We start from the raw sequence: 25,016 nt of genomic DNA, 5'->3' as shown, positions 1-25,016 counted from the left end.
AGAGCCCAGAGCAAACCCCACTATGGACTACACTCCCCATAGAGCCCAGAGCAAACCCCACTATGGACTACACTCCCCATAAAGTCCAGAGCAAACCCCACTATGGACTACACTCCCCATAAAGTCCAGAGCAAACCCCACTATGGACTACACTCCCCATAGAGCCCAGAGCAAACCCCACTATGGACTACACTCCCAATAGAGCCCAGAGCAAACCCCACTATGGACTACACTCCCCATAAAGCCCAGAGCAAACCCCACTACGGACTACACTCCCCATAGAGACACACTCACATACAGGCGCACACACACACACACCTGGCTGCTGTCTCATTGGACCTGAAGATGCGTGTTTGAGTCCGATAAAGAGACTGAACTGAACCACCTGCTGACCCAGCCAGGGTGAGCTCTGGGCAGCAGCATCACACCTGACGGCCTGCATCACACTGAAACCAGCGCAGAGCGGAGAACGATCACATCACACCTGACGGCCTGCATCACACTGAAACCAGCGCAGAGCGGAGAACGATCACATCACACCTGACGGCCTGCATCACACTGAAACCAGCGCAGAGCTGAGAACGATCACATCACACCTGACGGCCTGCATCACGCTGAAACCAGCGCAGAGCTGAGAACGATCACATCACACCTGACGGCCTGCATCACACTGAAACCAGCGCAGAGCTGAGAACGATCACATCACACCTGACGGCCTGCATCACGCTGAAACCAGCGCAGAGCTGAGAACGATCACATCACACCTGACGGCCTGCATCACACTGAAACCAGCGCAGAGCTGAGAACGATCACATCACACCTGACGGCCTGCATCACGCTGAAACCAGCGCAGAGCTGAGAACGATCACATCACACCTGACGGCCTGCATCACACTGAAACCAGCGCAGAGCTGAGAACGATCATAATTCCTGCCACGGTTCTGTGAATGCTCGTCTTCCCGTGAAGATATCAGTGTGAAAAGGGATCATTCATTAAGACGGGCAGAGTTAGTCACCTCGAGTACATGTTCAATAAAACTGCCACACTGAACGTGTCCAGCTGATTGGAACTGTTAGTTTTAATGGGAGTTTACAAACTGCACAAAGCATGGACACACACACACACACACACACACACATACACATGCACGCATGCACGCACACATACATACACACGCACGCACACAAACACACGCATACACATGCACACACACACTGACACAAAAACAGGCACACACACACGCACACACACACTCACACACACGCACGCACACACACAAACGCACACAAACACACACATACACATGCACACACACACTCACACAAAAACAGGCACACGCACACACATACACACGCACGCACGCACACAAACACACACATACACATGCACACACACACTCACACAAAAACAGGCACACACACACCACACACACACACAGGCCGAACCTGTGGTCCTAAAAGAGCAGCCTCGTGAAGTTTAAGCTTTGTGGCTTTTGACCAAACACACTCCTGCATTCCTGTAAGCCATGGCTGTGGTGCAGCCTCAGGAAGTCTCAATGATGACACTGTCCTTTTTCATTCAAAACACAAATCTTTATTCAGTTATCTTCCTGTTACTCAGATACACAGGTTTGGTTTGCAATGAATATAGACAACATAAAGGCAACATCGTGGTTAGTGTTAATATACATACAGACCTGCTCTTTAAATCAGTCTTATACATTTGAGAAATTAGTTCACACCAAGCAATATCTTATCCAAACAGTACTGATCTTCAGTCACAACTGCTCAACGATGACCAATGAGACATCAGCAAAAAAACTTACAAGAGAATTAAGTGGCAGAGCAGTGCTTTTTGTGTACAATATCAAGATTAAAAAGCACTTTTTAAACATCTGATCTGTTGCTGTGGATATTATATACTTTTGAAGATTATGATTGCTATGGCTGTTATGTGAACGCAAAGTCAGACCATGTTTATTTAGAACACACTCCAATAGCTGCCCCATTCAATGGCTGCTTGTTTTCCATTTCCAAACATGAAGACAGTTGGATGGGTGTCAGCAGTGTGATGTCATAAACACAGCGTGCAATGCATTTGTGATATCATTGCATGATGTGTTTGTGATGTCATTGCACTCTGTGATGTAATCTCATGCTGTGATTGTGACATCATTGCGTGCTGCATGTGTGATATCTGCACGCTATATTAGTGATATTACACACTATGTTTCTGATATCGTTGCACGCTGTTTTGGTTATTACTATACAGCTTGTGTCATACCTGAACGTTCCTGGTTTGTTGCTACAAATAATATTAATAAAAATGTGTACATTTATGAGAACAATATCAGTAAAATTATTCTGTCAAAATTGAAATGAAAACAGTGCTCTGCCAGTCTGTAGATGGATGTCCGGATTAACAGCACCTTATGATCCGGGTATATACAATACATTTTGTTTTCTTTTTTAAACATTTCTGCACCAGATGTTCAGATATACATTTGATGACTTCAACTCCCAACAAACCAACATTATGGCCTGTGATCAGACACATTTTTTGCTTTATTTTACTGGTGACACATTCAACAGCACAGAAAACACATAATATCCCCAGTATCTACAGTAGAAAAGCTATCCTCCTCCTCCCTCCATCCGCTAACTGTAAAACTTCATAAAAATATGAATATCTGAACCTTTCCAACCAACGGGATACATGAAACCTTTTACATTTTCAAACATTTTAAACATCTTAAATATTTAAATATAGGCTGATCAGAAATAAAGGGGATGGTGGTAACAGTCATTTGTGGTGTAAAAATCATGTTGTTTAAAAAAATTGTCAGATTTATATTTGTTGTTATAAGCGCGTCTTTGCCCCAGATTCTGTCGAGCCGCGACACACACAAACATTCAATTAGCGTTCCAAGGCCCGGTCCCCACTAGTACGTTACCGCGGTGACAGACTGATTGCTGTGGAGAGAGAGACACTGCTGTCTCCGCTGCTACGAGTATTCATCCTCTTCTGCTTAAATCATCCCGGGAACCAGCACAATCGCACAGCACCCCGCAGACGTGTGAATCCGCGGAAATCAGACAGCACGTCCGGAGCCGTGGCTGGAAGTCTCGGGTCTCTCGTGGGTCTTGCATAGATGCACTCACCACGCCGTATACGGGCCGAAAGCTTTCGGAGGTCTCTCGTACGAGATTTGAGCCGTTAAATCGCAAAGCTGCTGACGCCTAGCTTTTGTTTTTATAAATATTTTAACAAAAACAATCCTTATTATTAGCAGAACGAGGTATGATACTAATCGCTGTAACCTGCTCAAAGTTGGTGAAGAGGAATGTTAATGAGAAGATGTAGCTGTGGTTTACGTGCAATGTATTGTATTGTGTTGCTTTCTAGTGTGTGTATTGCGTCCTTTATGTTACGTGGTATTTATGTTACATTGCGTTTCATCGTGTTGCACTTAAAGACATTCTAACATTTTATGTTGTACTCGAGAGGTTCACAGTAACGTGAACGCACAACAAACATGGCCGCCTGAGGCGGAGAAACAAGACAGGCGATAGAAGGTGAAGACAATCAGTAGTACTGGTGTTTTTATGTTTTAAAAAAAAACATACATTGAGAGTTTAACTGTACAAAGACTGTGAGTTCCTGAGCATACTGTGTGGATATAGAGAGCTTTTCTTGTCTGAGTTTTGACGGTACATGGTAAAGTTAGGTAAGTCAAATGTTTGAATATTTGATAGATTTACTCTTACAGCAGATGAAACGCCGTGTCCACCAGGCGGGAACGGCTCTTTCTCCGCTCAGGTCCACCCGCGCGCATAACGTAGGATGTCTTCAGAATCCGTAAGGCTGGGAAACAAACTTTTTTTTTTTTGAAGGCGGTTCTGTTTCCGTGTTTTTGTGGGTTGTAGTACTGCAGACGTTGGTGAAATGGTTGTATGTGTTTCTGGGCCTAGGGCTGTTTCTGCTCCAAAGTGGACCTCTTAATCCATTGAAACTATCTGCATGGCCAGGATCACAGGGTTATGACGGAGGTTATGAATGCTACAGGACTACAACTGCTTTAGGTCAGACTTTGGAAAGCAAAGCACTGAAAGATCCATTTAATTTCATCCTAATTTAATCTCACAAAAACTGTCTAACACCTTCTGCAGTCTGTTGACTGAGTGATACGTTTTGCACATAAAAGGAAGGCTTGTATCTCTTCCCACCTCAGTTAAAAATAGGCCAGCTATGCAGTTTCTTCTGATGTGATCCAGGTGCAAGTGTTCCTGTTAGAAGTCATCCTGGTGTGATTACTTGGGTGTGATTGATCTTTATCCAATTTTGAGGAGATCAGTATCTTTGATTAACAGAATCCGAGGGCATTTCAATTTTGTAATCTTTAAAAACATTTAAATATATTGCTTCATTAATGCTGCGCAAGACCAGTGAACTACTTCTTAAAATGTGAGTTAATTTACAAAAGAAGATGATCCACTTTTGAGCTCTGTTATAAGCTGAATATTTATTTAAAGAACTCTCTTCAACCACATTCAGTGATCCACTAGGATCTGCTCTGAAGTACACTAGCTCTCTACAGCCACATTCTACTGGATCTATTCTGTCACATTCAATGATCCACTAGGATCTACTCTGAAGTCCACTAGCTCTCTCCAGCCACATCCAATGATCCACTGGGATCTGCTCTATGATATGCCCTGCCCTGCCCTACTGGTGCAGAAATGATACTGAGAAATAAAACCAAGAACTTGTTTCTGTGAATTTATAAACATCCACAGATAAGCATTTCTAGAAACGAGAGTTAAGATGCCCTAATTATGGCTACACACTTCAATACACCCGCAACAAATGTCGTTTGTTGTGTTCTATCACGCTTGCTAGCGTGTAGAGGAGTGGAGCGCAGTATTTCAGGTTCCGGTGACCGTTTGAGTAACTGGAGCCCGAGGCGGCCAATGCTCGCCCTTTCCCGCATGTCTGGAATCCGCGGCGCGCTCTTCCCTTTCCCCGCACGCGTCCCGTTTGAAGCTCGCGCTCCCTTCGGCATCCTTCGCTAAATTATTCATCGCACTAAAGGCGCTATAAATAGCAGCACAGGAGGAACACGAGATATCGGTCTGCCTGTTGTTAACGACACTTCCTGCGTGTGCTTAAAACATTTAAACCCACACAGATCTTTAAGCACCGCTGGCAGGGCGCATATTTACTCTCCCCTCCGTCTGCGTCCTCACCCCTCCACAGAACAGAGCACGTTCTATTATTTTAACATCTAAATATTATGGAAATTTTTTTATGGGAATGTATCCATTTAGCAATCATTGGCCGTTTGGGAAGTGCTGCCGTTTGCAGTGTAATGTTGTCTCGCTGTTTGGAAGCTGTTCTACTGGGTCACTCTTTTGCACATCAATAATGACACTCATAAAAGCACGGATGAAGCAGTGTTTGATGTTTAAATATTAAAGATATCTAGAGTAAATATCGCATAGGCTTTTGGCCTGGCTGATTCTGCTCCCTTTGAAAGCTTCTGATTGGCCGGGGCTCTGCTGTGATGTGAATCTCTAGTCACACAAAGCAAACCTTCAATATTTCATTCTCTCAAATGGAACCAATGCAATATGTCATGTTTAACATTGAAATAAATAAGAAAAAAGGTTAGAAAATCATAAATAATAAAAAATATTTTTCATCAATCCAAACTTGGGGGAAAAATAACTTTTGACTTCGGCCTAATTCAGCCCATAATTTTTCAAGTTAAATCAGAAAAAATAAAAATAAATCCAAATTGAGCAGAATGAATCCCCAGAGTGTAGGATGTGGACAGAGTGGACTAAGTGTCACAGTGGGAAACAGCCACATACCGGCCTCCACAAACCCAGCAGACTCATCAACCAACAGCGGGTATCGTCCCCTCAAAACCAGTTTGCTGTGTGTCGTATAATTGATTATTATTTACCTAGCATGCTGTGATATAAAAAAAATGTTTTACCATTTACTGACTCACTATTAAAAATATTACTGGAAGAAACCTCATGAGAGAGCGAGAGAGAGACAGAGAGAGGAGACTCTGGAACACGGAGAGGTTGCCCTGGTGACCGGTGGCACCGTACCTGCAGACACAGGTACCCGAGAGTGAGGTCCTCAGCGTGCGTCTGTAACGGCTCCCTCCCGTGTCCTGGAGCTCCCCGCCCGCCCGGGACACGTTATGATCCGTGTGCACACGGCTCCACGTTCACATTCCGCGTGTGTCCGGCATTCCGGATCCGGGTCCTGCACCCACGCGTTCCCGCTCTGCGAGTCGGGCGTTCCCGGCGCTCCGGCCCGGGTCATAGCGAGGTCTCCACGCAGGACCCGTTGCGGTGCAGGGAGCGGTGGTTGTGGTTGAGGCAGCCCTCGTTGCGGTGCACGATGAGCACGGGGAAGTACAGGGCGTCCTGATAGGGCGGGGGCGGGGGCGGGGGCGTGGTGTCGCCCGTGCTGCTGGCCAGCTGGCCGGAGAGGCAGCGCGTGCTCTCGGTGGGGGCCGGTCCGGCCGGGGCGGCGCCGTCCGGCTCGTTCAGGCTGCTGCCGCTGCGGCTCCACAGGCAGCTCCGCCGGGAGCCGTACAGCCGGCCCAGGGAGAAGCGGCTGGCGCTGAAGGGCAGGCGCGGGCTGGCCGCGTTGCAGATGCTGAGCGCGCTGCGGGAGAAGATGGACGAGCTGCTGATGGCCCGGTGGCACCGCTCACAGTTCTGCCGATAGGCCCCGCCCCCGGCGCCGCTGCCACACAGCGCGTACGTGCTGCAGGCCGACAGCTGGGCCAGGTCCATCAGCACCGCCTCCGAGTAGCTGGGCACCAGCTGCTGGTTGGACCGGATGTGCCACTCCAGCTCGGTGCTGTCGATGGTGTTGACGCGCGGGATGTGCCGGCAGTAGGGCGCGCGCTCGTCGGACGGGGTGACGGGCGCGTAGTCGAAGCCGAACAGCTTCTCCACGTGGTAGTGCACGTAGGCGGTGCGGAACTCCGTCAGCACGCGCAGCGGCCAGGACAGCGTCAGGAGCGCCGCCGCCCAGAAGGCCAGGTGCGACGCGTACCAGGGCAGGTGTGCCGGGTTGGAGAACGCCATCATGTGCTCCTTGAAGTCCACGTTCTTCAGGTGCATGCCCTCGCGCGCCTCCATGTAGTCGTCCAGGCCCTCGTTCTCCGTGAAGAAGCGGGCGCGCTGCGTGAGGTACGAGTTCTCCGACTCCACGTTGGCGAAGCTGAAGCACTTGGTGAAGCGGAGCTTGGTCACGGCGAAGCTCTCCAGCCCCAGGAGACGCTTGGAGATGTCCTTCACGCCGCAGTTCCCGTAGTCGAACTCGGCCTCCGCCACGTGAGTGTTGACGCGCTCGTGGTACACCTGCGTGGTGGTGTAGGCGTCGCCGTTGCGGTAGCGGGTCACCTGCCGCGTGCGCCGGACGTAGTGGTAGCTGATGGCCTTCCACCAGATGCAGGGCGTGGCCGACTGCATCCTCTGCACGCGCTCAGACACGCTCTCCACATCCACCTACGAGATGAGATGAGACATGATGGACTTTGTTTAACCCTGAGGGGTAATTTGACTCATCCTAGTTACTTAGGAGCAGTGGGCAGCCACAGTGCAGCGCCCGGGGACCAACTCCAGTCCTGAGGGCAGTGCCTTGGTCCAGGGCAATGGCAGGAGCACACCTAACCTGACACGCGTGTGTTTTGAGTGCGGGAGGAAACCCACAGAATAGAACATGCTAAGAGAGGATCCGATCGGCCTGGATTCGAACCCAGAACCACCTCCTTGTGAGGCGAAAGTGCCTCATAACTTCTAACTTTTATCGATGGAATCAATCTGGTTGCCCTTCTTTGAACCTTTTCCAGTGCCTCTATAGCTTTCTTGTAGAACGGTTCCCAGAACTGCACACGGTACTCGTTGTATAAGGTTCCCTCAATTTATACTCCATACTTACGGCACATCAAATGCTAAGTCTGCAGCATTTCTTGGCCTGCGTTGCGAGGCGACGGCACTCACCTTGTACTGCAGCTCGCTGCGCGTGTAGCAGTGCCAGCACTCCACCAGGTACACCACGTACAGCATGAGCAGGAAGGCCAGCGGGATGTAGATGTAGCCGTTGGAGCAGGGGCTGTCGTGGTACATCATGGACTTGCCCTTGTAGGCGTTGTCGAAGGTGAGCCGCGTCACCTTGGTCACGTGACACCAGGTCATGACCCCCACGCAGCCGTACATGAGGAGGGACAGGAGCAGGCACTTCCAGTGCGTCTCGCGGCACAGAGACTTGCTCAGGGTCTGCTTCAGAGGCCGCTGCTGCAACACAGAGGGGGGGGGGGGAGGCAGGGACGTCAGCGCGGCTGGAACATCCCGCTTCACAGAGTAAAAGTCCTCTCCAGTGTCTTATTCCACGGGACTTTTACTTTCTGACCTCTGGACTTTCCACCTCTGGACATGAGTGACTTTAAGGGCTGGATTTGATGTGAACAGAAGTGCACAGCGTTGGTGTTCAACCCTTTTAGCATCACCCCCTTTTCTACACAAGCTTGAAAATGATTATATTGAATAAATGGTTATTCTTGAACCCTTTCGACTACTGGCGTAATCCTGGTCTCTGAAACACAACCCATGGAGGAGTCGGATTAAACTTTACTGAGAGGCAGCTACAGAAGCTGAAACGGGACGTGGGGCCCGTGTTTGAGCTACAGATGCTCTGTTGGGCTCAGACACACAATGGAACCACAATGCCGGACAATTCTTCATCACAATACCACCTCACACACGAGCGTTCTGCATCGCCAGGTCTCGGCCTGCGGATGGGCCCTGCTGGGTCGTGTGTGATTGGACCTGCACTCAGAACCACACGTCATCTCATCTGGGTCGTGTGTGATTGGACCTGCATTCAGAACCACACATCATCTCATCTGGGTCGTGTGTGATTGGACCTGCACTCAGAACCACACATCATCTCATCTGGGTCGTGTGTGATTGGACCTGCACTCAGAACCACACGTCATCTCATCTGGGTCGTGTGTGATTGGACCTGCACTCAGAACCACAAGTCATCTCATCTGGGTCGTGTGTGATTGGACCTGCATTCAGAACCACACATCATCTCATCTGGGTCGTGTGTGATTGGACCCGCATTCAGAACCACACATCATCTCATCTGGGTCGTGTGTGATTGGACCCGCATTCAGAACCACACATCATCTCATCTGGGTCGTGTGTGATTGGACCTGCACTCAGAACCACACATCATCTCATCTGGGTCGTGTGTGATTGGACCTGCATTCAGAACCACACGTCATCTGATCTGGGTCGTGTGATTGGACCTGCATTCAGAACCACAAGTCATCTCATCTGGGTCGTGTGTGATTGGACCTGCATTCAGAACCACACGTCATCTCATGGAGAGGCAGTGTAGTCATCACAGCACTGAGTCAGAGGTTCTTGTTCAGACTCATCGCATGAGAGAAGAATTCTTAGGAAGACGACATCCAGAACCCCCCCCCCCCTTTTCCTGCTGTTTCTGCTCTGAAAACATATAAAAACATGATAAAACTGAAATCCATCCTCAGCTTTAGAGACCATGCACCCTCCAAACCCAGACAGCGTGCTGCCACACACACACACAGACACACACACACACACACACAGACACACACACACACACACACAGACACACACACACACAGACACACACACACACACACACACAGACACACACACACACACACAGACACACACACACCAGACCCCAGGATGAGCGCCCGTTATCACACACACACACACACACACAGACACACACACACACACACACAGACACACACACAAGACCCCAGGATGAGCGCCCATTATCACACACACACACACACACACACACAGACACACACACACACAGACACACACACGCACACACACACACACACACACACACACACACACACGCACACACACACACACACACACACACACACACACGCACACACACAGTGACATCACCGCCCGTGCCCACAGCCTGCTGTTGTTTAGCTGTGGCTGATGAGCAGGTTTTTAGCGTCTGTGACAGGCCGGTTTTAGCAGTGAGGAGTCGTGGAGCGGGAGAACCGACCCGGTGTTTAAACGGGCCCCTCGCGCGGCTCAGACACCACAGGTTCTGTATGTAAGCCCCTTCCTAGCGTTGTGCAGATGGCACTGGACTGTAACACACCTTTGCTGTGCACTGCAGACTGCAGTGCTGCACTGTGTGCTGCTTTCTGATGTTTCCCAGCACTTCTGTGACTCATTAGAGCAGGTGCTTCACAGGTAACAGCCTACCTGCTCTCAACCGGATTCTCAAGCTCCAGGGTTACAGACCCCAACAAAAAGCAAAGTCTTCACATTTTTGTTGTAGCACACAGTCACACACACACACACACACACAGACACACACACTCACACACACACTCTCATATGAATGGAAATGTGGCAGCACTGTTGGATATTCCTGCCGGCTCCACGCGGGGTGGGGGGTGGAGGGGGGATTGGGGGGTGACTGCTGGAGGACCCCAGGGGTTCCACTGAACTGAGCTGACAGGTCGTTTCGTGTCTCTAAATATTTAACGGCGAACGCGGCATTCAAAGTGCTCCACCATTTCTTATGCATGAGCTGAGCTCTCTGTGCCTGTATCCATTTACACACACACACTCGCACACACTCACACACACACTCACACACTTCACTCTCTCTCACACACACACACACACTCACACACTCACACACTTCACTCTCTCTCACACACACACACACTCTCACACACACACTCACTTCACTCTCTCTCACACACACACTCACACACATACGCACACACACACTCACATTCTCACACACACACTCACACACTTCACTCTCTCACTTCACTCTCTCTCACACGCACACACACTCTCACACACACACTCACTTCACTCTCTCTCACACACACACTCACACACATACGCACACACACACTCACACTCTCACACACACACAGTCACACACTTCACTCTCTCACTTCACTCTCTCTCACACACACACACACACACACACTCTCACACACACACAAACACACTTCACTCTCTTACACACTCACACACACATACACACACTCTCACACACACACCAGCACACACACATACTCATCACACACACTCACACACACATACTGATATGCAATAATTTATTTGTTATCCAATCAACAAAAAACGTAATTGTTAAAAACAATAAATAATTAACGATTCAATAATTATACGTAAAATATGGCATAAGTAAATATGGCAGTCTGGACATACAGCATATTGCAATCAAATACATTTTACACAATAATAGATCCACTATCATGTTAATATTTAATCAGCGGTGATCTACAAGCCCTGGATGTGCGCGGTGCGTTTAGACTCTCTGTGGATTCAGACTCGTGCTGGTGACAGCACACATCTGTCACGCGCTCACACATTTTAAATACACGCCTTAAAAATAGACATCTTCCAGGAGTTCTGCAGAATTCCTCTGGAGTTTATCTACAACACAATAAGGGTCAAAGTCTTCCTCGTAAATAAAAATAAAATTATGACGGTGGTTAGCATTCTGCTGCTCATGCAGGCAGCACTGCTGTGCTGAGTATTGATGCAGGTGCTCACGGTAAGGTGGGCACTCGTGTGAATATGTTCATGTCGCTAACAATGTTCGGATAATGCGAACATGCAAGCAAGCGTAATGCTAATATGCTGTCATGTTCACAACGATAGCTGGACCATAAAGCCATGTCATGATAACGTGATAATAATCGCAACAAGGCTAATAATCTTTCAGGCATAAATAAAATGAAAATTATTTTTACACATGCCAAGTGACTGAAGGTACCTGACTAGGACCTGGAAGGTTGGTGGTTCAAGCCCCAGTGTAGCCACAGCAAGATCAGTGCAGCTGTTGGGCCCTTAATCAAGGCCCTTAACCACACATTGCTCCAGGGGGGATTGGCCACTGATCAACTGTTAGTTGGTTTGGATAAACGTTTCAGCTAAATAACTGTGACGTCACATCCTGTGTGACTCCAGAGTGAATCCTGCACATTGTGTCTGTGCTCTCTGGTTCACAGTGAAGACAGAGACTCATGTGTCCAGGGCGGATTGCTGACCGTGTTTTACTACCCACCGTATGTTCCTGTGGCTGTGTGAGCTCTCCTCTCCAGGCCCTGTGTCTCTCTGTGTCTCCCTGTGTCTCTCCAGGCCCTGTGTCTCTCTGTGTCTCCCTGTGTCTCTCCAGGCCCTGTGTCTCTCTGTGTCTCCCTGTGTCTCTCCAGGCCCTGTGTCTCCCTGTGCCTCTCCAGGCCCTGTGTCTCCCTGTGTCTCCCTGTGTCTCTCCATGCCCTGTGTCTCCCTGTGTCTCTCCAGGCCCTGTGTCTCCCTGTGTCTCTCTGTGTCTCTCCAGGCCCTGTGTCTCCCTGTGTCTCTCCAGGCCCTGTGTCCCCCTGTGTCTCCCTGTGTCTCTCCAGGTCCTGTGTCTCCCTGTGTCTCTACAGGCCCTGTGTCTCCCTGTGTCTCTCCAGGCCCTGTGTCTCCCTGTGTCTCCCTGTGTCTCTCCATGCCCTGTGTCTCCCTGTGTCTCTCCAGGCCCTGTGTCTCCCTGTGCCTCTCCAGGCCCTGTGTCCCCCTGTGTCTCCCTGTGTCTCTCCAGGCCCTGTGTCTCCCTGTGTCTCCCTGTGTCTCTCCAGGCCCTGTGTCTCCCTGTGTCTCCCTGTGTCTCTCCAGGCCCTGTGTCTCCCTGTGTCTCCCTGTGCCTCTCCAGGCCCTGTGTCTCCCTGTGTCTCTACAGGCCCTGTGTCTCCCTGTGCCTCTACAGGCCCTGTGTCTCCCTGTGCCTCTACAGGCCGTGTCTCCCTGTGTCTCCCTGTGCCTCTCAGGCTGGTGACCTCACCCAGCGCAGCTCCACCAGCCGAAAATGACACCAGCACAAAAAAATCAATGAACGGGCTTCTCCCATGATGCTCTGCTCCGCAGGGCTCTTGCCACATCCTGCTGCTGCTGCTAAGTGTGTTTATCCCCCTCCAGGATATCGCTCAGCCTGCGCTGATAAATCACAGATTAGCCCATCAAACCCTCCACACCGAGTCTCCCAGCCCAAGGGCTGATGGCCTGCAGCCACAGGCTGGGTAGCGTTAGCATGTCGCTCACACCCAGGCTGGTTAGCGTTAGCATGTCACTCACACCCAGGCTATGTAGCGTTAGCATGTCACTCACACCCAGGCTGGTTAGCGTTAGCATGTCACTCACACCCAGGCTATGTAGCGTTAGCATGTCACTCACACCCAGGCTGGTTAGCGTTAGCATGTCACTCACACCCAGGCTGGTTAGCGTTAGCATGTCACTCACACACAGGCTGGGTAGCGTTAGCATGTCGGTCACACACAGGCTAGGTAGCGTTAGCATGTCGCTCACATTAATGCGGCATTGGTTACATGACTCTGTCCACCCAGCATGCAGACGCACAGACAATGAGACTGTCCTGCAAGGCAGGGCCTGAAGCTCTTTCACAGCGTCCTGCCTCGTCATTAAAGAAATTACTCTTACATTTAGCTCATTTTCTAGAGACTTGCACAACATTTTTCATTAATTTCAGTGTGCTGATCTCATGATGCTGTGTACTGTAGGCCCTCACTGGTCATAGTCCAGGACAGATTGTATTATAGTTTAGTCTACAGACAGAATCCGGTCCATTTCCCCAAAAACGTGGATGTTTGAGCACTAGTGGAACTCTGAAGATCTGTGAGAGTACCAGAGGGGAGCTGGAGCAGATGCATCCAGAGAGAGAGTGCTTTTATTGGGCTGAACCATCACTATGCCTCCTTCTGAAGGTATCCATGTCACACAGGAACAGCATTTAGTTCTGAACTGTGCGTCTCCAGAGAGACAGCCCCGGTTGGGGATAGGCATATTTACTCTCCTAATTACCCCATGTTCATGATTACAGGGAACCATGCAGTCTATCCACAGTGTGTGCTTTGGTTCTGTACAGTCAATGACTAATGTAAATATCCATTGGTCACACTTTCCAATACAGTTCATGAATTGGAATTAACTAATGTCATTGTTAACATGAATGAATGATGTACAAATACATCAACAGAGCTGTGCAGATTAACCTCTCAGTAGTAGTAGTTAACTACATTAGTTCATGCCAGTTAGAATAAACAGCTACCACACTAGAGGAGATTGATCTAATGGTGCTGCTGCAGCATATTGCATTACTCTGTGTTTAGATGGAACGGTCCCCCCTGGCTGAAATATACTGCTCTCCTAACAGACTGATTCTGCTGCTGAAAATGGGGCAGTGGCTGAATCCATCCCATTTCCCACCCAGCGAGAACAGCGTCACCCGACCCAAAACCTCCACGTGATCCGAGACTCGGAGAAACCTCCACGTGATCAGAGACTCAGAGAAACCTCCACGTGATCCGAGACTCAGAGAAACCCCCACGTGATCAGAGACTCAGAGAAACCTCCACGTGATCAGAGACTCAGAGAAACCTCCACGTGATCAGAGACTCAGAGAAACCTCCACGTGATCCGAGACTCAGAGAAACCTCCACGTGATCAGAGACTCAGAGAAACCTCCACGTGATCAGAGACTCAGAGAAACCTCCACGTGATCCGAGACTCAGAGAAACCTCCACGTGATCAGAGACTCAGAGAAACCTCCACGTGATCAGAGACTCAGAGAAACCTCCACGTGATCAGAGACTCAGAGGAAGCACCTCTGACCGTGTGAAAGCCCCACGCTGCAGCAGATTCTGCCTCCTCTGAGACCGGAGCTCTGCGTGTGGCTGAGATGATGTCACGGGCCCTGTCAGCTCCCGTGTCTTTTATAGGCGGCGCGAATGCAGGTGAGCGTTTGGCTGATTAAACATTCTCTACAGCGTTTGTTGTAATGAATAATGATCATTTTAACCACAGATACCAACTCGACTTCCTGATGTAGAAATATGGTGCACAGAAGATTTCCTGTGGGCATATTTTTCTGAAGACGGGACAGCCCTGAACCAGGAAACGGAGGCACTGCATGCTCCTGATTCTCATGCACCCTCTTGTGCTCTGTGCACACTGTCATATGATTTGTGCACACTCTTCCTCGTGCACACTCTTCCTCGTGCACGCTCTTCCTCGTGCACGCTCTTTTTGTGCACGCTCTTTGCTTCACTTTAATTTTTTTAAATTCATATATTAAATGTATACCATAGCAAAGGTTCTAGAAATAAAATATATAAATAATATATATTATAAAATAAGACTAAAATAAGACTATTTCTTTGTGTCAAAAATGTGATTTTAACTGAAACACATTGTTAATGGTCAAACCATGGCTATGAGTTATAAATAATTGATTTTTTTCTTCGGATGATTTATTGTGTTTCTCAAATGTACCTCATCTCCAGCAGGAGGGGTACTGCTTCCTCTCTCAGTAACTGTTCACCAGAGAATTATTTGGCAACCAAATGTGTTTACAGTTGTGAGAGGGCTTGAGTATGAAGGCCTCTGATTGGTTTAGGTCTGCCCGGTCGCCGTGGTAATGGCACCCTGGGCACCATGGTCCAGTGAGAGACGGGGATAAACGTGAGCGTGCCCTCCAGCACTATAAATCCTGAAAAATTACAATCTGCCTGGATTCGCTCATCTCTAAACCATCTGGACAGATTCTGCCCTTTCACAGTCAAACACATTGACAAATTTACACACAACAACAATCCTATCTAACCCTAGGCTGGTCCACACATTATACGCATCAAGCAGATCAAGGATGGTGCCTTGCATGGCAGTCACTCGCTGTTGGTGTGTGTGTGTGTGTGTGTGTGTGTGTGTGTGTGTGTGTGTGTGTGTGTGTGTGAATGGGTGAATGGGAGAATGAGAAGCATCAATTGTACAGCACTTTGGATAAAGGTGCTATATAAATGCAGACATTTCCCCTTTATAGCATGGTGTCTGGAAACACAATCAGAGATGAACCATTACCCAGATAAAATATAAAAACATCAAAAACAAAAAGACCCCAAACATGCTTCCACCCAGCACCCAAACACTGACTAAAACAGCTACCTCTGTTAAGATATCCAAACACTGACTAAAACAGCTACCTCTGTTAAGATATCCAAACACTGACTAAAACAGCTACCTCTGTTAAGATATCCAAACACTGACTAAAACGGCTACCTCTGTTAAGATATCCAAACACTGACTAAAACGGCTACCTCTGTTAAGATATCCAAACACTGACTAAAACAGCTACCTCTGTTAAGATATCCAAACACTGACTAAAACAGCTACCTCTGTTAAGATATCCAAACACTGACTAAAACAGCTACCTCTGTTAAGATATCCAAACACTGACTAAAACAGCTACCTCTGTTAAGATATCCAAACACTGACTAAAACAGCTACCTCTGTTAAGATATCCAAACACTGACTAAAACAGCTACCTCTGTTAAGATATCCAAACACTGACTAAAACAGCTACCTCTGTTAAGATATCCAAACACTGACTAAAACAGCTACCTCTGTTAAGATATCCAAACACTGGCGAAAACAGCTACCTCTGTTAAGATATCCAAACACTGGCGAAAACAGCTACCTCTGTTAAGATATCCAAACACTGACTAAAACAGCTACCTCTGTTAAGATATCCAAACACTGACTAAAACAGCTACCTCTGTTAAGATATCCACACACTGGCGAAAACAGCTACCTCTGTTAAGATATCCAAACACTGGCGAAAACAGCTACCTCTGTCCATTTTGTAGGATGGTGCATAAATAGCTTACTACTGCGATTTACTATTATTATTATTATTATTATTATTATTATTATTATATTATTTTATTATATTATTATATAAGGAGTAGTCATTTTTGTAGCAGTTGTAACAATAGAGCTACTTTAACAATATGTCAATATCTACTAATATTACAATTTTTTTTTCTGTAGTAGTGCTTTTCACAAAGTACCGATGATCTACTCACAGCAGAGACAATATCATTCCACGCCCACCATTTAAGCTCACAGAAGGCCTTAATAAAGACAACATGTCTACATACCTCTGGTGAATGCAAACACTGACATTCAGACAGAGAAAAGGCTGATTTGGTGTCATAATGACAGGATTTTCCTGACCTGGGAACGCAGAAATAGGTGGGAGGATGGGTTATATAAACAAAGACCCGGAGCCTGTTGTGTAAAGAGGTTTGTCTCAAGAGTGGAGTATCCCTGTGTTGGGAGATGTACCTTTAGGAGCACAATACAGGTGTGTAAATAGATGTATACCTTTATAAGTGGAGTACAGGTGTGTATAGAGGTGAGGTGAACCTGTATAAAAGTGGAGTACAGGTGGGAATAGGTGGTTCTTTAGGAGTGGCCTGCAGGCAGTAAGATTTTATCTTCATCCTCCTCATCCTCACTGTGCCAGCGGGAACTGGCTCGCCGTTGTTGTCGAGGCAGAGGGGGTGACGCGGTGACGTAATGAACATTCTGAACGCTTTCACTCCTTCTTCCGTCCCGCACGTAAAAAAGAACTTCCCGCTAACTCGATTACAGCCGCGATGCGTTTTAAAGACCGGTAGCTGCTGGGTTTTACGCCGCTAGTGTCAGAGCCTTGCGCCGGAGAGCTGGAGAGCGCTGACTACTGCTCCTCCGCGTCTGCCACCGATAATGTCACATGGATTAATTTCAAAGGTTTCAGGGCAGAATGTGAACAATTCAAATCTCTCTAACCCGTCTCACACTGAAACACACACACACACACACACACACACACACACATACACTGGCATATGCTTGCACACATATGAACACATACAGATGAAAGGCGCCTAGTTTCATTCCATCACCATTACGAGCACAGATTTCAGCGATCCACCCGACAGCGATTTTTAGCACCTCGCCTAATTCAGACCGTATCACACGCATGGAACCCATAAAACATTTGGTGGAGCGACATTTAGAAGCTATGCGTACAACCAGTCACCAACACGTTAATTGCCCGAAAAGAAAACATCATTACAACCCCCCACCCTTCCCTCATCAGCGGAATAGTAGGCTAACTGCTCTTAAAATCTGTAATATGTCATCACAGTTTAAAGTGACGGGCGTGGGCATACGGAAAACAGGGAGCCGCGGACGTGTGAAGGTGTCGCGGCGCTTCTCACCTCTTCCCGGGGACTCTCGGCATCTTCCTCGGGCACCGTGGTGGTGCTGCTCTCGCTGGTCGCCGCCGCGGATGCTGGGGACATGATGGTACCGGTGTAAACACTGGAGCATGGATCACCTCTGGAATTAATAGCTCCGAATCGCAGCACCACGAAAACTCGCCAGCAAACAAATACATTATCCAAGCCAAGCCCCCCTGAAATGAATTTTTAAAAACCCCGGCTTAAAAAAAGCTTAGATTAGAGGACCCCGTTCCCGGCGCATCCGCTCAAACGGGGGCTGCCGTGCGGATGTGTGTTTGTTGCATGTCTACGTGCTTCCAAGACCAAAATAATATTTTGGAGAATAGAGAGGCTTGTTTCTGATATCCACCCCGTGTTGCTGTGCGAGAGAACGCGATATGGTGCGGTGGTACCAACAGCGAAGAAAAAAAAAAACATCAAATACCCCCTCGATGAAAAGTCATTTCTGTTAGACGGATTATAAAACGGACAAAGACATTCGTGTAAAGAAAGGTAAAAACGGTAAAGGCAAGCACCCGTCTCTGAGCAGCGTGTAAGGACTACAGATGAGCCCTGCGTTGGAGAATAAACACCGTCGCCTGGTTGCTTGTTGTCCTCGCCTCCTCAGGTAGACTAATAACGGCGAGACAGCGGCGCTTCGCACAGATTTTTTCCTTTCTGTCGAATTGCACCGGGAGGGGGGACGTGACCTTGGCAGCATGCTACGGGCAACACGAGTGCGCGCCGTATTTAGAGATGGGCGCTGATCTCAGCAAAACCAAAACACATAGCCTAAGTTATTTAGGAAGGAAAAAAATCTGGCCAAAGCGCTTCTGTAATTGCTGAGAGTGAACCTGCAGATGAGCATCGAGAACACACTGGCAAGGCAAGCGAAGACATTTAGTTAATTAAAAATGAAATAAAAAGAATCACATTTATTTTCCAAAAAAAGAAACTAACACACACACAGGCCTAATTAATATTTATTTTTGATTCTTCTGGAGGTACAGTTATCCATAGCAGGTTATGTTGTATTTTTCATATGATTTTATTCAGTCTGTTTTAGCCAGCACCAGGAACATACCCCTGAGGTGTTTCAGCTAAAAGACAACCATCAGTGTGCATCAATGCTAGATCTCCTGTAGTACTATGTGGCCTGTAGCATTAATGATAGCTCTCCTTTAGTACAGTGAAGCCTGTAGCATTAGTGCTAGGTCTCCTGTAGTACTATGTGGCCTGTAGCATTAATGATAGCTCTCCTTTAGTACAGTGAAGCCTGTAGCATTAGTGCTAGGTCTCCTGTAGTACTGTGCGGGCTGTGGCATCAAGTGATAGTTCTCTTGTGGCGTCAGTGCTAGCTCCCCTGTAGTACTGTGTGGTGGATTCAAAAAATAATTTCTAACTGAATCAAAAATTTGGTATTAATGTTCCAAGAAAGGAGTAGAGAATAATTTTCATCTGTGGGCATGCAGAAGCCCCGCCCCTGTGCTCTGTTAAGCCCCGCCCCCGTAATGCTGGTCTTCAGTGGGCTGTGGGAGGATTGTGTTGGATTCAGATCTTCCTCCTCCTATTGGACAGCCCCCTGGGACCAGTTATGCAACAGAAGCCGATTGGCTGTCATACCAAGTAAATGGAACTAAAATATATATGCGCTGCCTAGCTCTAGAAGAAGTAATTGACTGCAAACTCAACCGTTTTCATTTGAATACTTAATTTAAGAAAGTGCTGTCTTTAAAGTGCCTGACCCCGTATTAATAATAATGACGTAGTAGTGGCAGCTGAACCCTGTCCCTCTGTGCTGCATGACCTCTGACCTGTGCAGAGACTCATTCCAATCCCTTATTTTTCTCCTCTTTTTCTCAGTTTCGCTTCCAGGTTACGAGTTCTTGGTCGAAGTGGTAAGTCTTTATCGTGCCAGTGACAAACTGACTGCAGGGCAGAGCTCGATTCCCCTGGAGACAGGAAGTGGTATGAATTCTGTCTTTTTGAGTCACCCAGCCATTAGTTGACACTTTTATCCAAAGTGACTTACAGTTGATTAGACTACGCAGGGGCCAATCCCCCCTGGAGCAATGTGAGGCTAAGGGCCCAACAGCTGTGCTGATCTTATTGTGGCTACACTGGAGCTTGAAACACCAACCTTCCAGGGCCCAGTCATGCACCTTAGCCGCTAGGCTACAGGCTACACCTGGCATTTTATAATGCTGGCGGTGGTTTTAGGCATAATCCTGTTACAGATCTTTACATCTAAACCTGTTTATAACGTATGGAATACTCCTCAATTCCTCAGATCTGGCCTTGCACTTAGAAAAGAACCATGGAAGACCGGTGTTTTTATTAAATAATAGTCCTGTTATTTGGTGCCCCCTTGTGGGCATTAGTAGAAAACCATGAAGGCCAGCAGGGGAAGGGTTAAAAAGTGAACCTTTAATGAATTCCATTCGGTGAAAGATTTACTTCTTCTGTACTGTACACTTCACCTTAATTCTACACAGCTGTGTTCTTGTGTGTTAATCTACACAGCTGTGTTCTTGTGTGTTAATCTACACAGCTGTGTTCTTGTGTTCAGAGTGCTTACGAGATCAGCAAATCTGATGTTCTTTTAAAAAAATTGTTAGAATTGTCTAACATAAACATTAAAAACTATGATGCATGTATTGAAAGAAAATGGAGGCCCAGTCAGTCCATATAAACCCAGAAACACGCTCACACCGTCCCACGCACCAACACACAACAGCCCTCCCAGAATTCAGGCTCCACGAACAACACCAACAGCCACTGTTTACATGTTCACACTGAAGGCGAGGTGAACTGCTGAAGTATATTCAATAATATTATAATAAACATGGTGTGTGAATGTGAATGTGGTGATGTATTATAAAACAGCGAGAGTTTGGGTGGGAGGGAGTTTGCATTTAAAAAGATCTCACTGAAATCTGTGATAGAAGACAGACTGCAGATGTTTGTCTGGTCCACATGGTGGCGGTATTGGCCCGATGTAAATGCAATTGTAACCGCAGATATCAGTACAGTTTTTATGCATCATTCCTAAAATTTATTGATGAATTTATGTCCACTGTACTGCTCTAAAAATCCACACATGCATTTTTCAGTCAAATAATTTAGATGGAATTATTTTAGATGCATGAAATAAACACGCCATGCAACATCAAAGCTTTATTGAAACCAATGCAAGGGCACTGGATATTTTCAGCATCGGATCACATGCAGTAAAAGTGCATGTTAAGCTCCGTGTTAACTCTAGCAGCAGTGACCGCTGATGCCATGCTGTGAAAGTCCTTCACAGAGAGCATCTCCACATGAGGGCCGGCAGAGAGCCCCGACTGACATGTAGCAGAGATCTATGTAGCAGAGATCTATCCCAGAACTGAAGGGAGTGGAATAGATTTAATAAGAAGGTGGAATGTCAGCAGTTAGATTTTATGTTGTATTCTTTGGGAGACGAAAATAACTGAAACAAAATGGGTGATGTTTATAAATAGGTTTTAATCCTTTTAAAAAATCCAGGCTGCTGTGTTGTGAACATGTTGCAGTTTAGTCAGGGCGGATTCTGAAACTGCAGTACAGGCTAAGCATTGCAGTGTTGCAAATAGCATGTTAGAAATCAAAACCATGAATACCATCTTCTGACTGTTAGGAACTGGAGCCAATTCAACCAACCTTGCCGGACTAGACCGGAAGAAAGGGAATTTAATTTTAATTTTGTGATTTAAATTTAGCTGAAGAAAATTTGACCTCATTTCTTTTTTGATATCACAGGCCTGTGCATGGCATTCTAATTAGCTGAGCTGTTTGTAGGTTTTTCACTGCAGTTATGCTTTCACACATACATACGGATACTTATTGTTATTGCTACCATCATATCTGCCAGGACTGTTTTACTGATGCTTTAGTTTTTCTCATCAGGTTACTTTACAGGGTCCAAGTTCTTCTCTATGTGGCACTTATCTATGTGGTCACCTCTCTATGTGGTTACCTCTCTATGTGGTCACCTCTCTATGTGGTCACTTCTCTATGTGGGCACTTCTCTATGTGGTCACTTCTCTATGTGGACACTTCTCTATGTGGTCACCTCTATGTGGGCACTTCTCTATGTGGGCACCTCTCACGCTTGGAGCCACACCTCCCTCCAGGGTTTTCACCGCATGTGTCCCCGTCCTGTCCCCATCAATCTGAGAGAGTCTAATGAGTCTGAGCTGGCAGCCTGTAGTCCAGTGGTTAAGTTACATGACTGAGACCTGGTGAGTCTCCTAGTGGTTAAGCTACATGACTGAGACCTGGTGAGTCTCCTAGTGGTTAAGCTACATGACTGAGACCTGGTGAGTCTCCTAGTGGTTAAGCTACATGACTGAGACCTGGTGAGTCTCCTAGTGGTTAAGCTACATGACTGAGACCTGGTGAGTCTCCTAGTGGTTAAGCTACATGACTGAGACCTGGGCAGTCTCCTAGTGGTTAAGCTACATGACTGAGACCTGGTGAGTCTCCTAGTGGTTACGCTACATGACTGAGACCTGGGCAGTCTCCTAGTGGTTAAGCTACATGACTGAGACCTGGGCAGTCTCCTAGTGGTTAAGCTACATGACTGAGACCTGGTGAGTCTTCTAGTGGTTAAGCTACATGACTGAGACCTGGGCAGTCTCCTAGTGGTTAAGCTACATGACTGAGACCTGGGCAGTCTCCTAGTGGTTAAGCTACATGACTGAGACCTGGTGAGTCTCCTAGTGGTTAAGCTACATGACTGAGACCTGGGCAGTCTCCTAGTGGCTAAGCTACATGACTGAGACCTGGTGAGTCTCCTAGTGGTTAAGCTACATGACTGAAACCTGGTGAGTCTCCTAGTGGTTAAGCTACATGACTGAGACCTGGTGAGTCTCCTAGTGGTTAAGCTACATGACTGAGACCTGGGCAGTCTCCTAGTGGTTAAGCTACATGACTGAGACCTGGTGAGTCTTCTAGTGGTTAAGCTACATGACTGAGACCTGGGCAGTCTCCTAGTGGTTAAGCTACATGACTGAGACCTGGGCAGTCTCCTAGTGGTTAAGCTACATGACTGAGACCTGGTGAGTCTCCTAGTGGTTAAGCTACATGACTGAGACCTGGGCAGTCTCCTAGTGGTTAAGCTACATGACTGAGACCTGGGCAGTCTCCTAGTGGTTAAGCTACATGACTGAGACCTGGTGAGTCTTCTAGTGGTTAAGCTACATGACTGAGACCTGGGCAGTCTCCTAGTGGTTAAGCTACATGACTGAGACCTGGGCAGTCTCCTAGTGGTTAAGCTACATGACTGAGACCTGGTGAGTCTCCTAGTGGTTAAGCTACATGACTGAGACCTGGGCAGTCTCCTAGTGGCTAAGCTACATGACTGAGACCTGGTGAGTCTCCTAGTGGTTAAGCTACATGACTGAGACCTGGTGAGTCTCCTAGTGGTTAAGCTACATGACTGAGACCTGGTGAGTCTCCTAGTGGTTAAGCTACATGACTGAGACCTGGGCAGTCTCCTAGTGGTTAAGCTACATGACTGAGACCTGGTGAGTCTCCTAGTGGTTAAGCTACATGACTGAGACCTGGGCAGTCTCCTAGTGGCTAAGCTACATGACTGAGACCTGGGCAGTCTCCTAGTGGTTAAGCTACATGACTGAGACCTGGTGAGTCTTCTAGTGGTTAAGCTACATGACTGAGACCTGGGCAGTCTCCTAGTGGTTAAGCTACATGACTGAGACCTGGGCAGTCTCCTAGTGGTTAAGCTACATGACTGAGACCTGGTGAGTCTCCTAGTGGTTAAGCTACATGACTGAGACCTGGGCAGTCTCCTAGTGGCTAAGCTACATGACTGAGACCTGGTGAGTCTCCTAGTGGTTAAGCTACATGACTGAAACCTGGTGAGTCTCCTAGTGGTTAAGCTACATGACTGAGACCTGGTGAGTCTCCTAGTGGCTAAGCTACATGACTGAGACCTGGTGAGTCTCCTAGTGGTTAAGCTACATGACTGAGACCTGGTGAGTCTCCTAGTGGTTAAGCTACATGACTGAGACCTGGTGAGTCTCCTAGTGGCTAAGCTACATGACTGAGACCTGGTGAGTCTCCTAGTGGCTAAGCTACATGACTGAGACCTGGTGAGTCTTCTAGTGGTTAAGCTACATGACTGAGACCTGGGCAGTCTCCTAGTGGCTAAGCTACATGACTGAGACCTGGTGAGTCTCCTAGTGGTTAAGCTACATGACTGAGACCTGGTGAGTCTCCTAGTGGTTAAGCTACATGACTGAGACCTGGTGAGTCTCCTAGTGGCTAAGCTTATCCCTGATCCCTGACGCCCCCCACCCCCCCTTCTCTCTCCCTCCCCCTCTCCCCAACCTAACCTTCCAGAACTTAATTATGACCGAAAGTAGTTTCCTGTGTGGAAGGGATTCTTGGTATTCTAAGCTGGCCAAAAAGATGTCTGTATTATTTTATTTTTTTGAGTAAATAAAAAAATACATGACTGGATGCACATTCTGCCCAGAGGATGACACATAAAAGCATCAGCAGCAGTGTGTTGTCCAGTCTCAAGACTGCTTCAGTTGCTTTTTGCACACATCTCTTCCCTGACTCTGTTTGAGGTGCAAGAATATTCCAGAGACAGAGGCCTGTGTAAAACAAAAACAAAAAACACTTTTGCTAAGAAATCTTCCCTCCTCTTGGCAAACTACCTTGCAGTACACCCTTTTTTTTTAAGCAGAACATTGTCTAAAATGAAATACAATTGCTTCTCAAATCAACCAATGTTATGTT

At 47.4% G+C, this 25,016-nt stretch overlaps 1 protein-coding gene and 1 long non-coding RNA gene across 2 annotated transcripts; one reads left to right on the top strand and one right to left on the bottom strand.

Annotated features, from left to right (window-relative positions):
- Positions 1 to 3,487: 3,487 nt before the first annotated feature.
- LOC133128755 (uncharacterized) lies at positions 3,488 to 15,110 on the top strand. The gene is made up of 3 exons (XR_009708785.1): positions 3,488 to 3,728; positions 14,336 to 14,915; positions 14,986 to 15,110. It is a non-coding gene; the product is annotated as an uncharacterized LOC133128755 (long non-coding RNA).
- Positions 6,340 to 18,308, bottom strand: tmem151ba (transmembrane protein 151Ba). The gene is made up of 3 exons (XM_061242509.1): positions 18,225 to 18,308; positions 8,038 to 8,331; positions 6,340 to 7,542 (listed from the first exon to the last, which is right to left on the bottom strand). The coding sequence occupies exons 1-3, from the start codon at positions 18,306 to 18,308 to the stop codon at positions 6,340 to 6,342; spliced, it is 1,581 nt and encodes a 526-aa protein (XP_061098493.1).
- Positions 18,309 to 25,016: the final 6,708 nt, after the last annotated feature.

Source organism: Conger conger, chromosome 5 (assembly GCF_963514075.1).
Source record: "Conger conger chromosome 5, fConCon1.1, whole genome shotgun sequence".
NCBI classification, from domain to species: Eukaryota; Metazoa; Chordata; class Actinopteri; order Anguilliformes; family Congridae; genus Conger; species Conger conger.
This window is presented reverse-complemented; position numbering and strand designations above follow the sequence as displayed.

What these genes read in the sequence shown, in the direction of transcription:
- tmem151ba (XM_061242509.1), bottom strand. Translation starts at nt 18,308, where the DNA reads ATGTCCCCAGCATCCGCGGCGGCGACCAGCGAGAGCAGCACCACCACG. An exon ending in CCGAGAGTCCCCGGGAAGAG is followed by an intron (nt 8,332 to 18,224) that starts GTGAGAAGCGCC and finishes TCTGTGTTGCAG; the next exon opens with CAGCGGCCTCTGAAGCAGAC. An exon ending in GCAGCGAGCTGCAGTACAAG is followed by an intron (nt 7,543 to 8,037) that starts GTGAGTGCCGTC and finishes CTCATCTCGTAG; the next exon opens with GTGGATGTGGAGAGCGTGTC.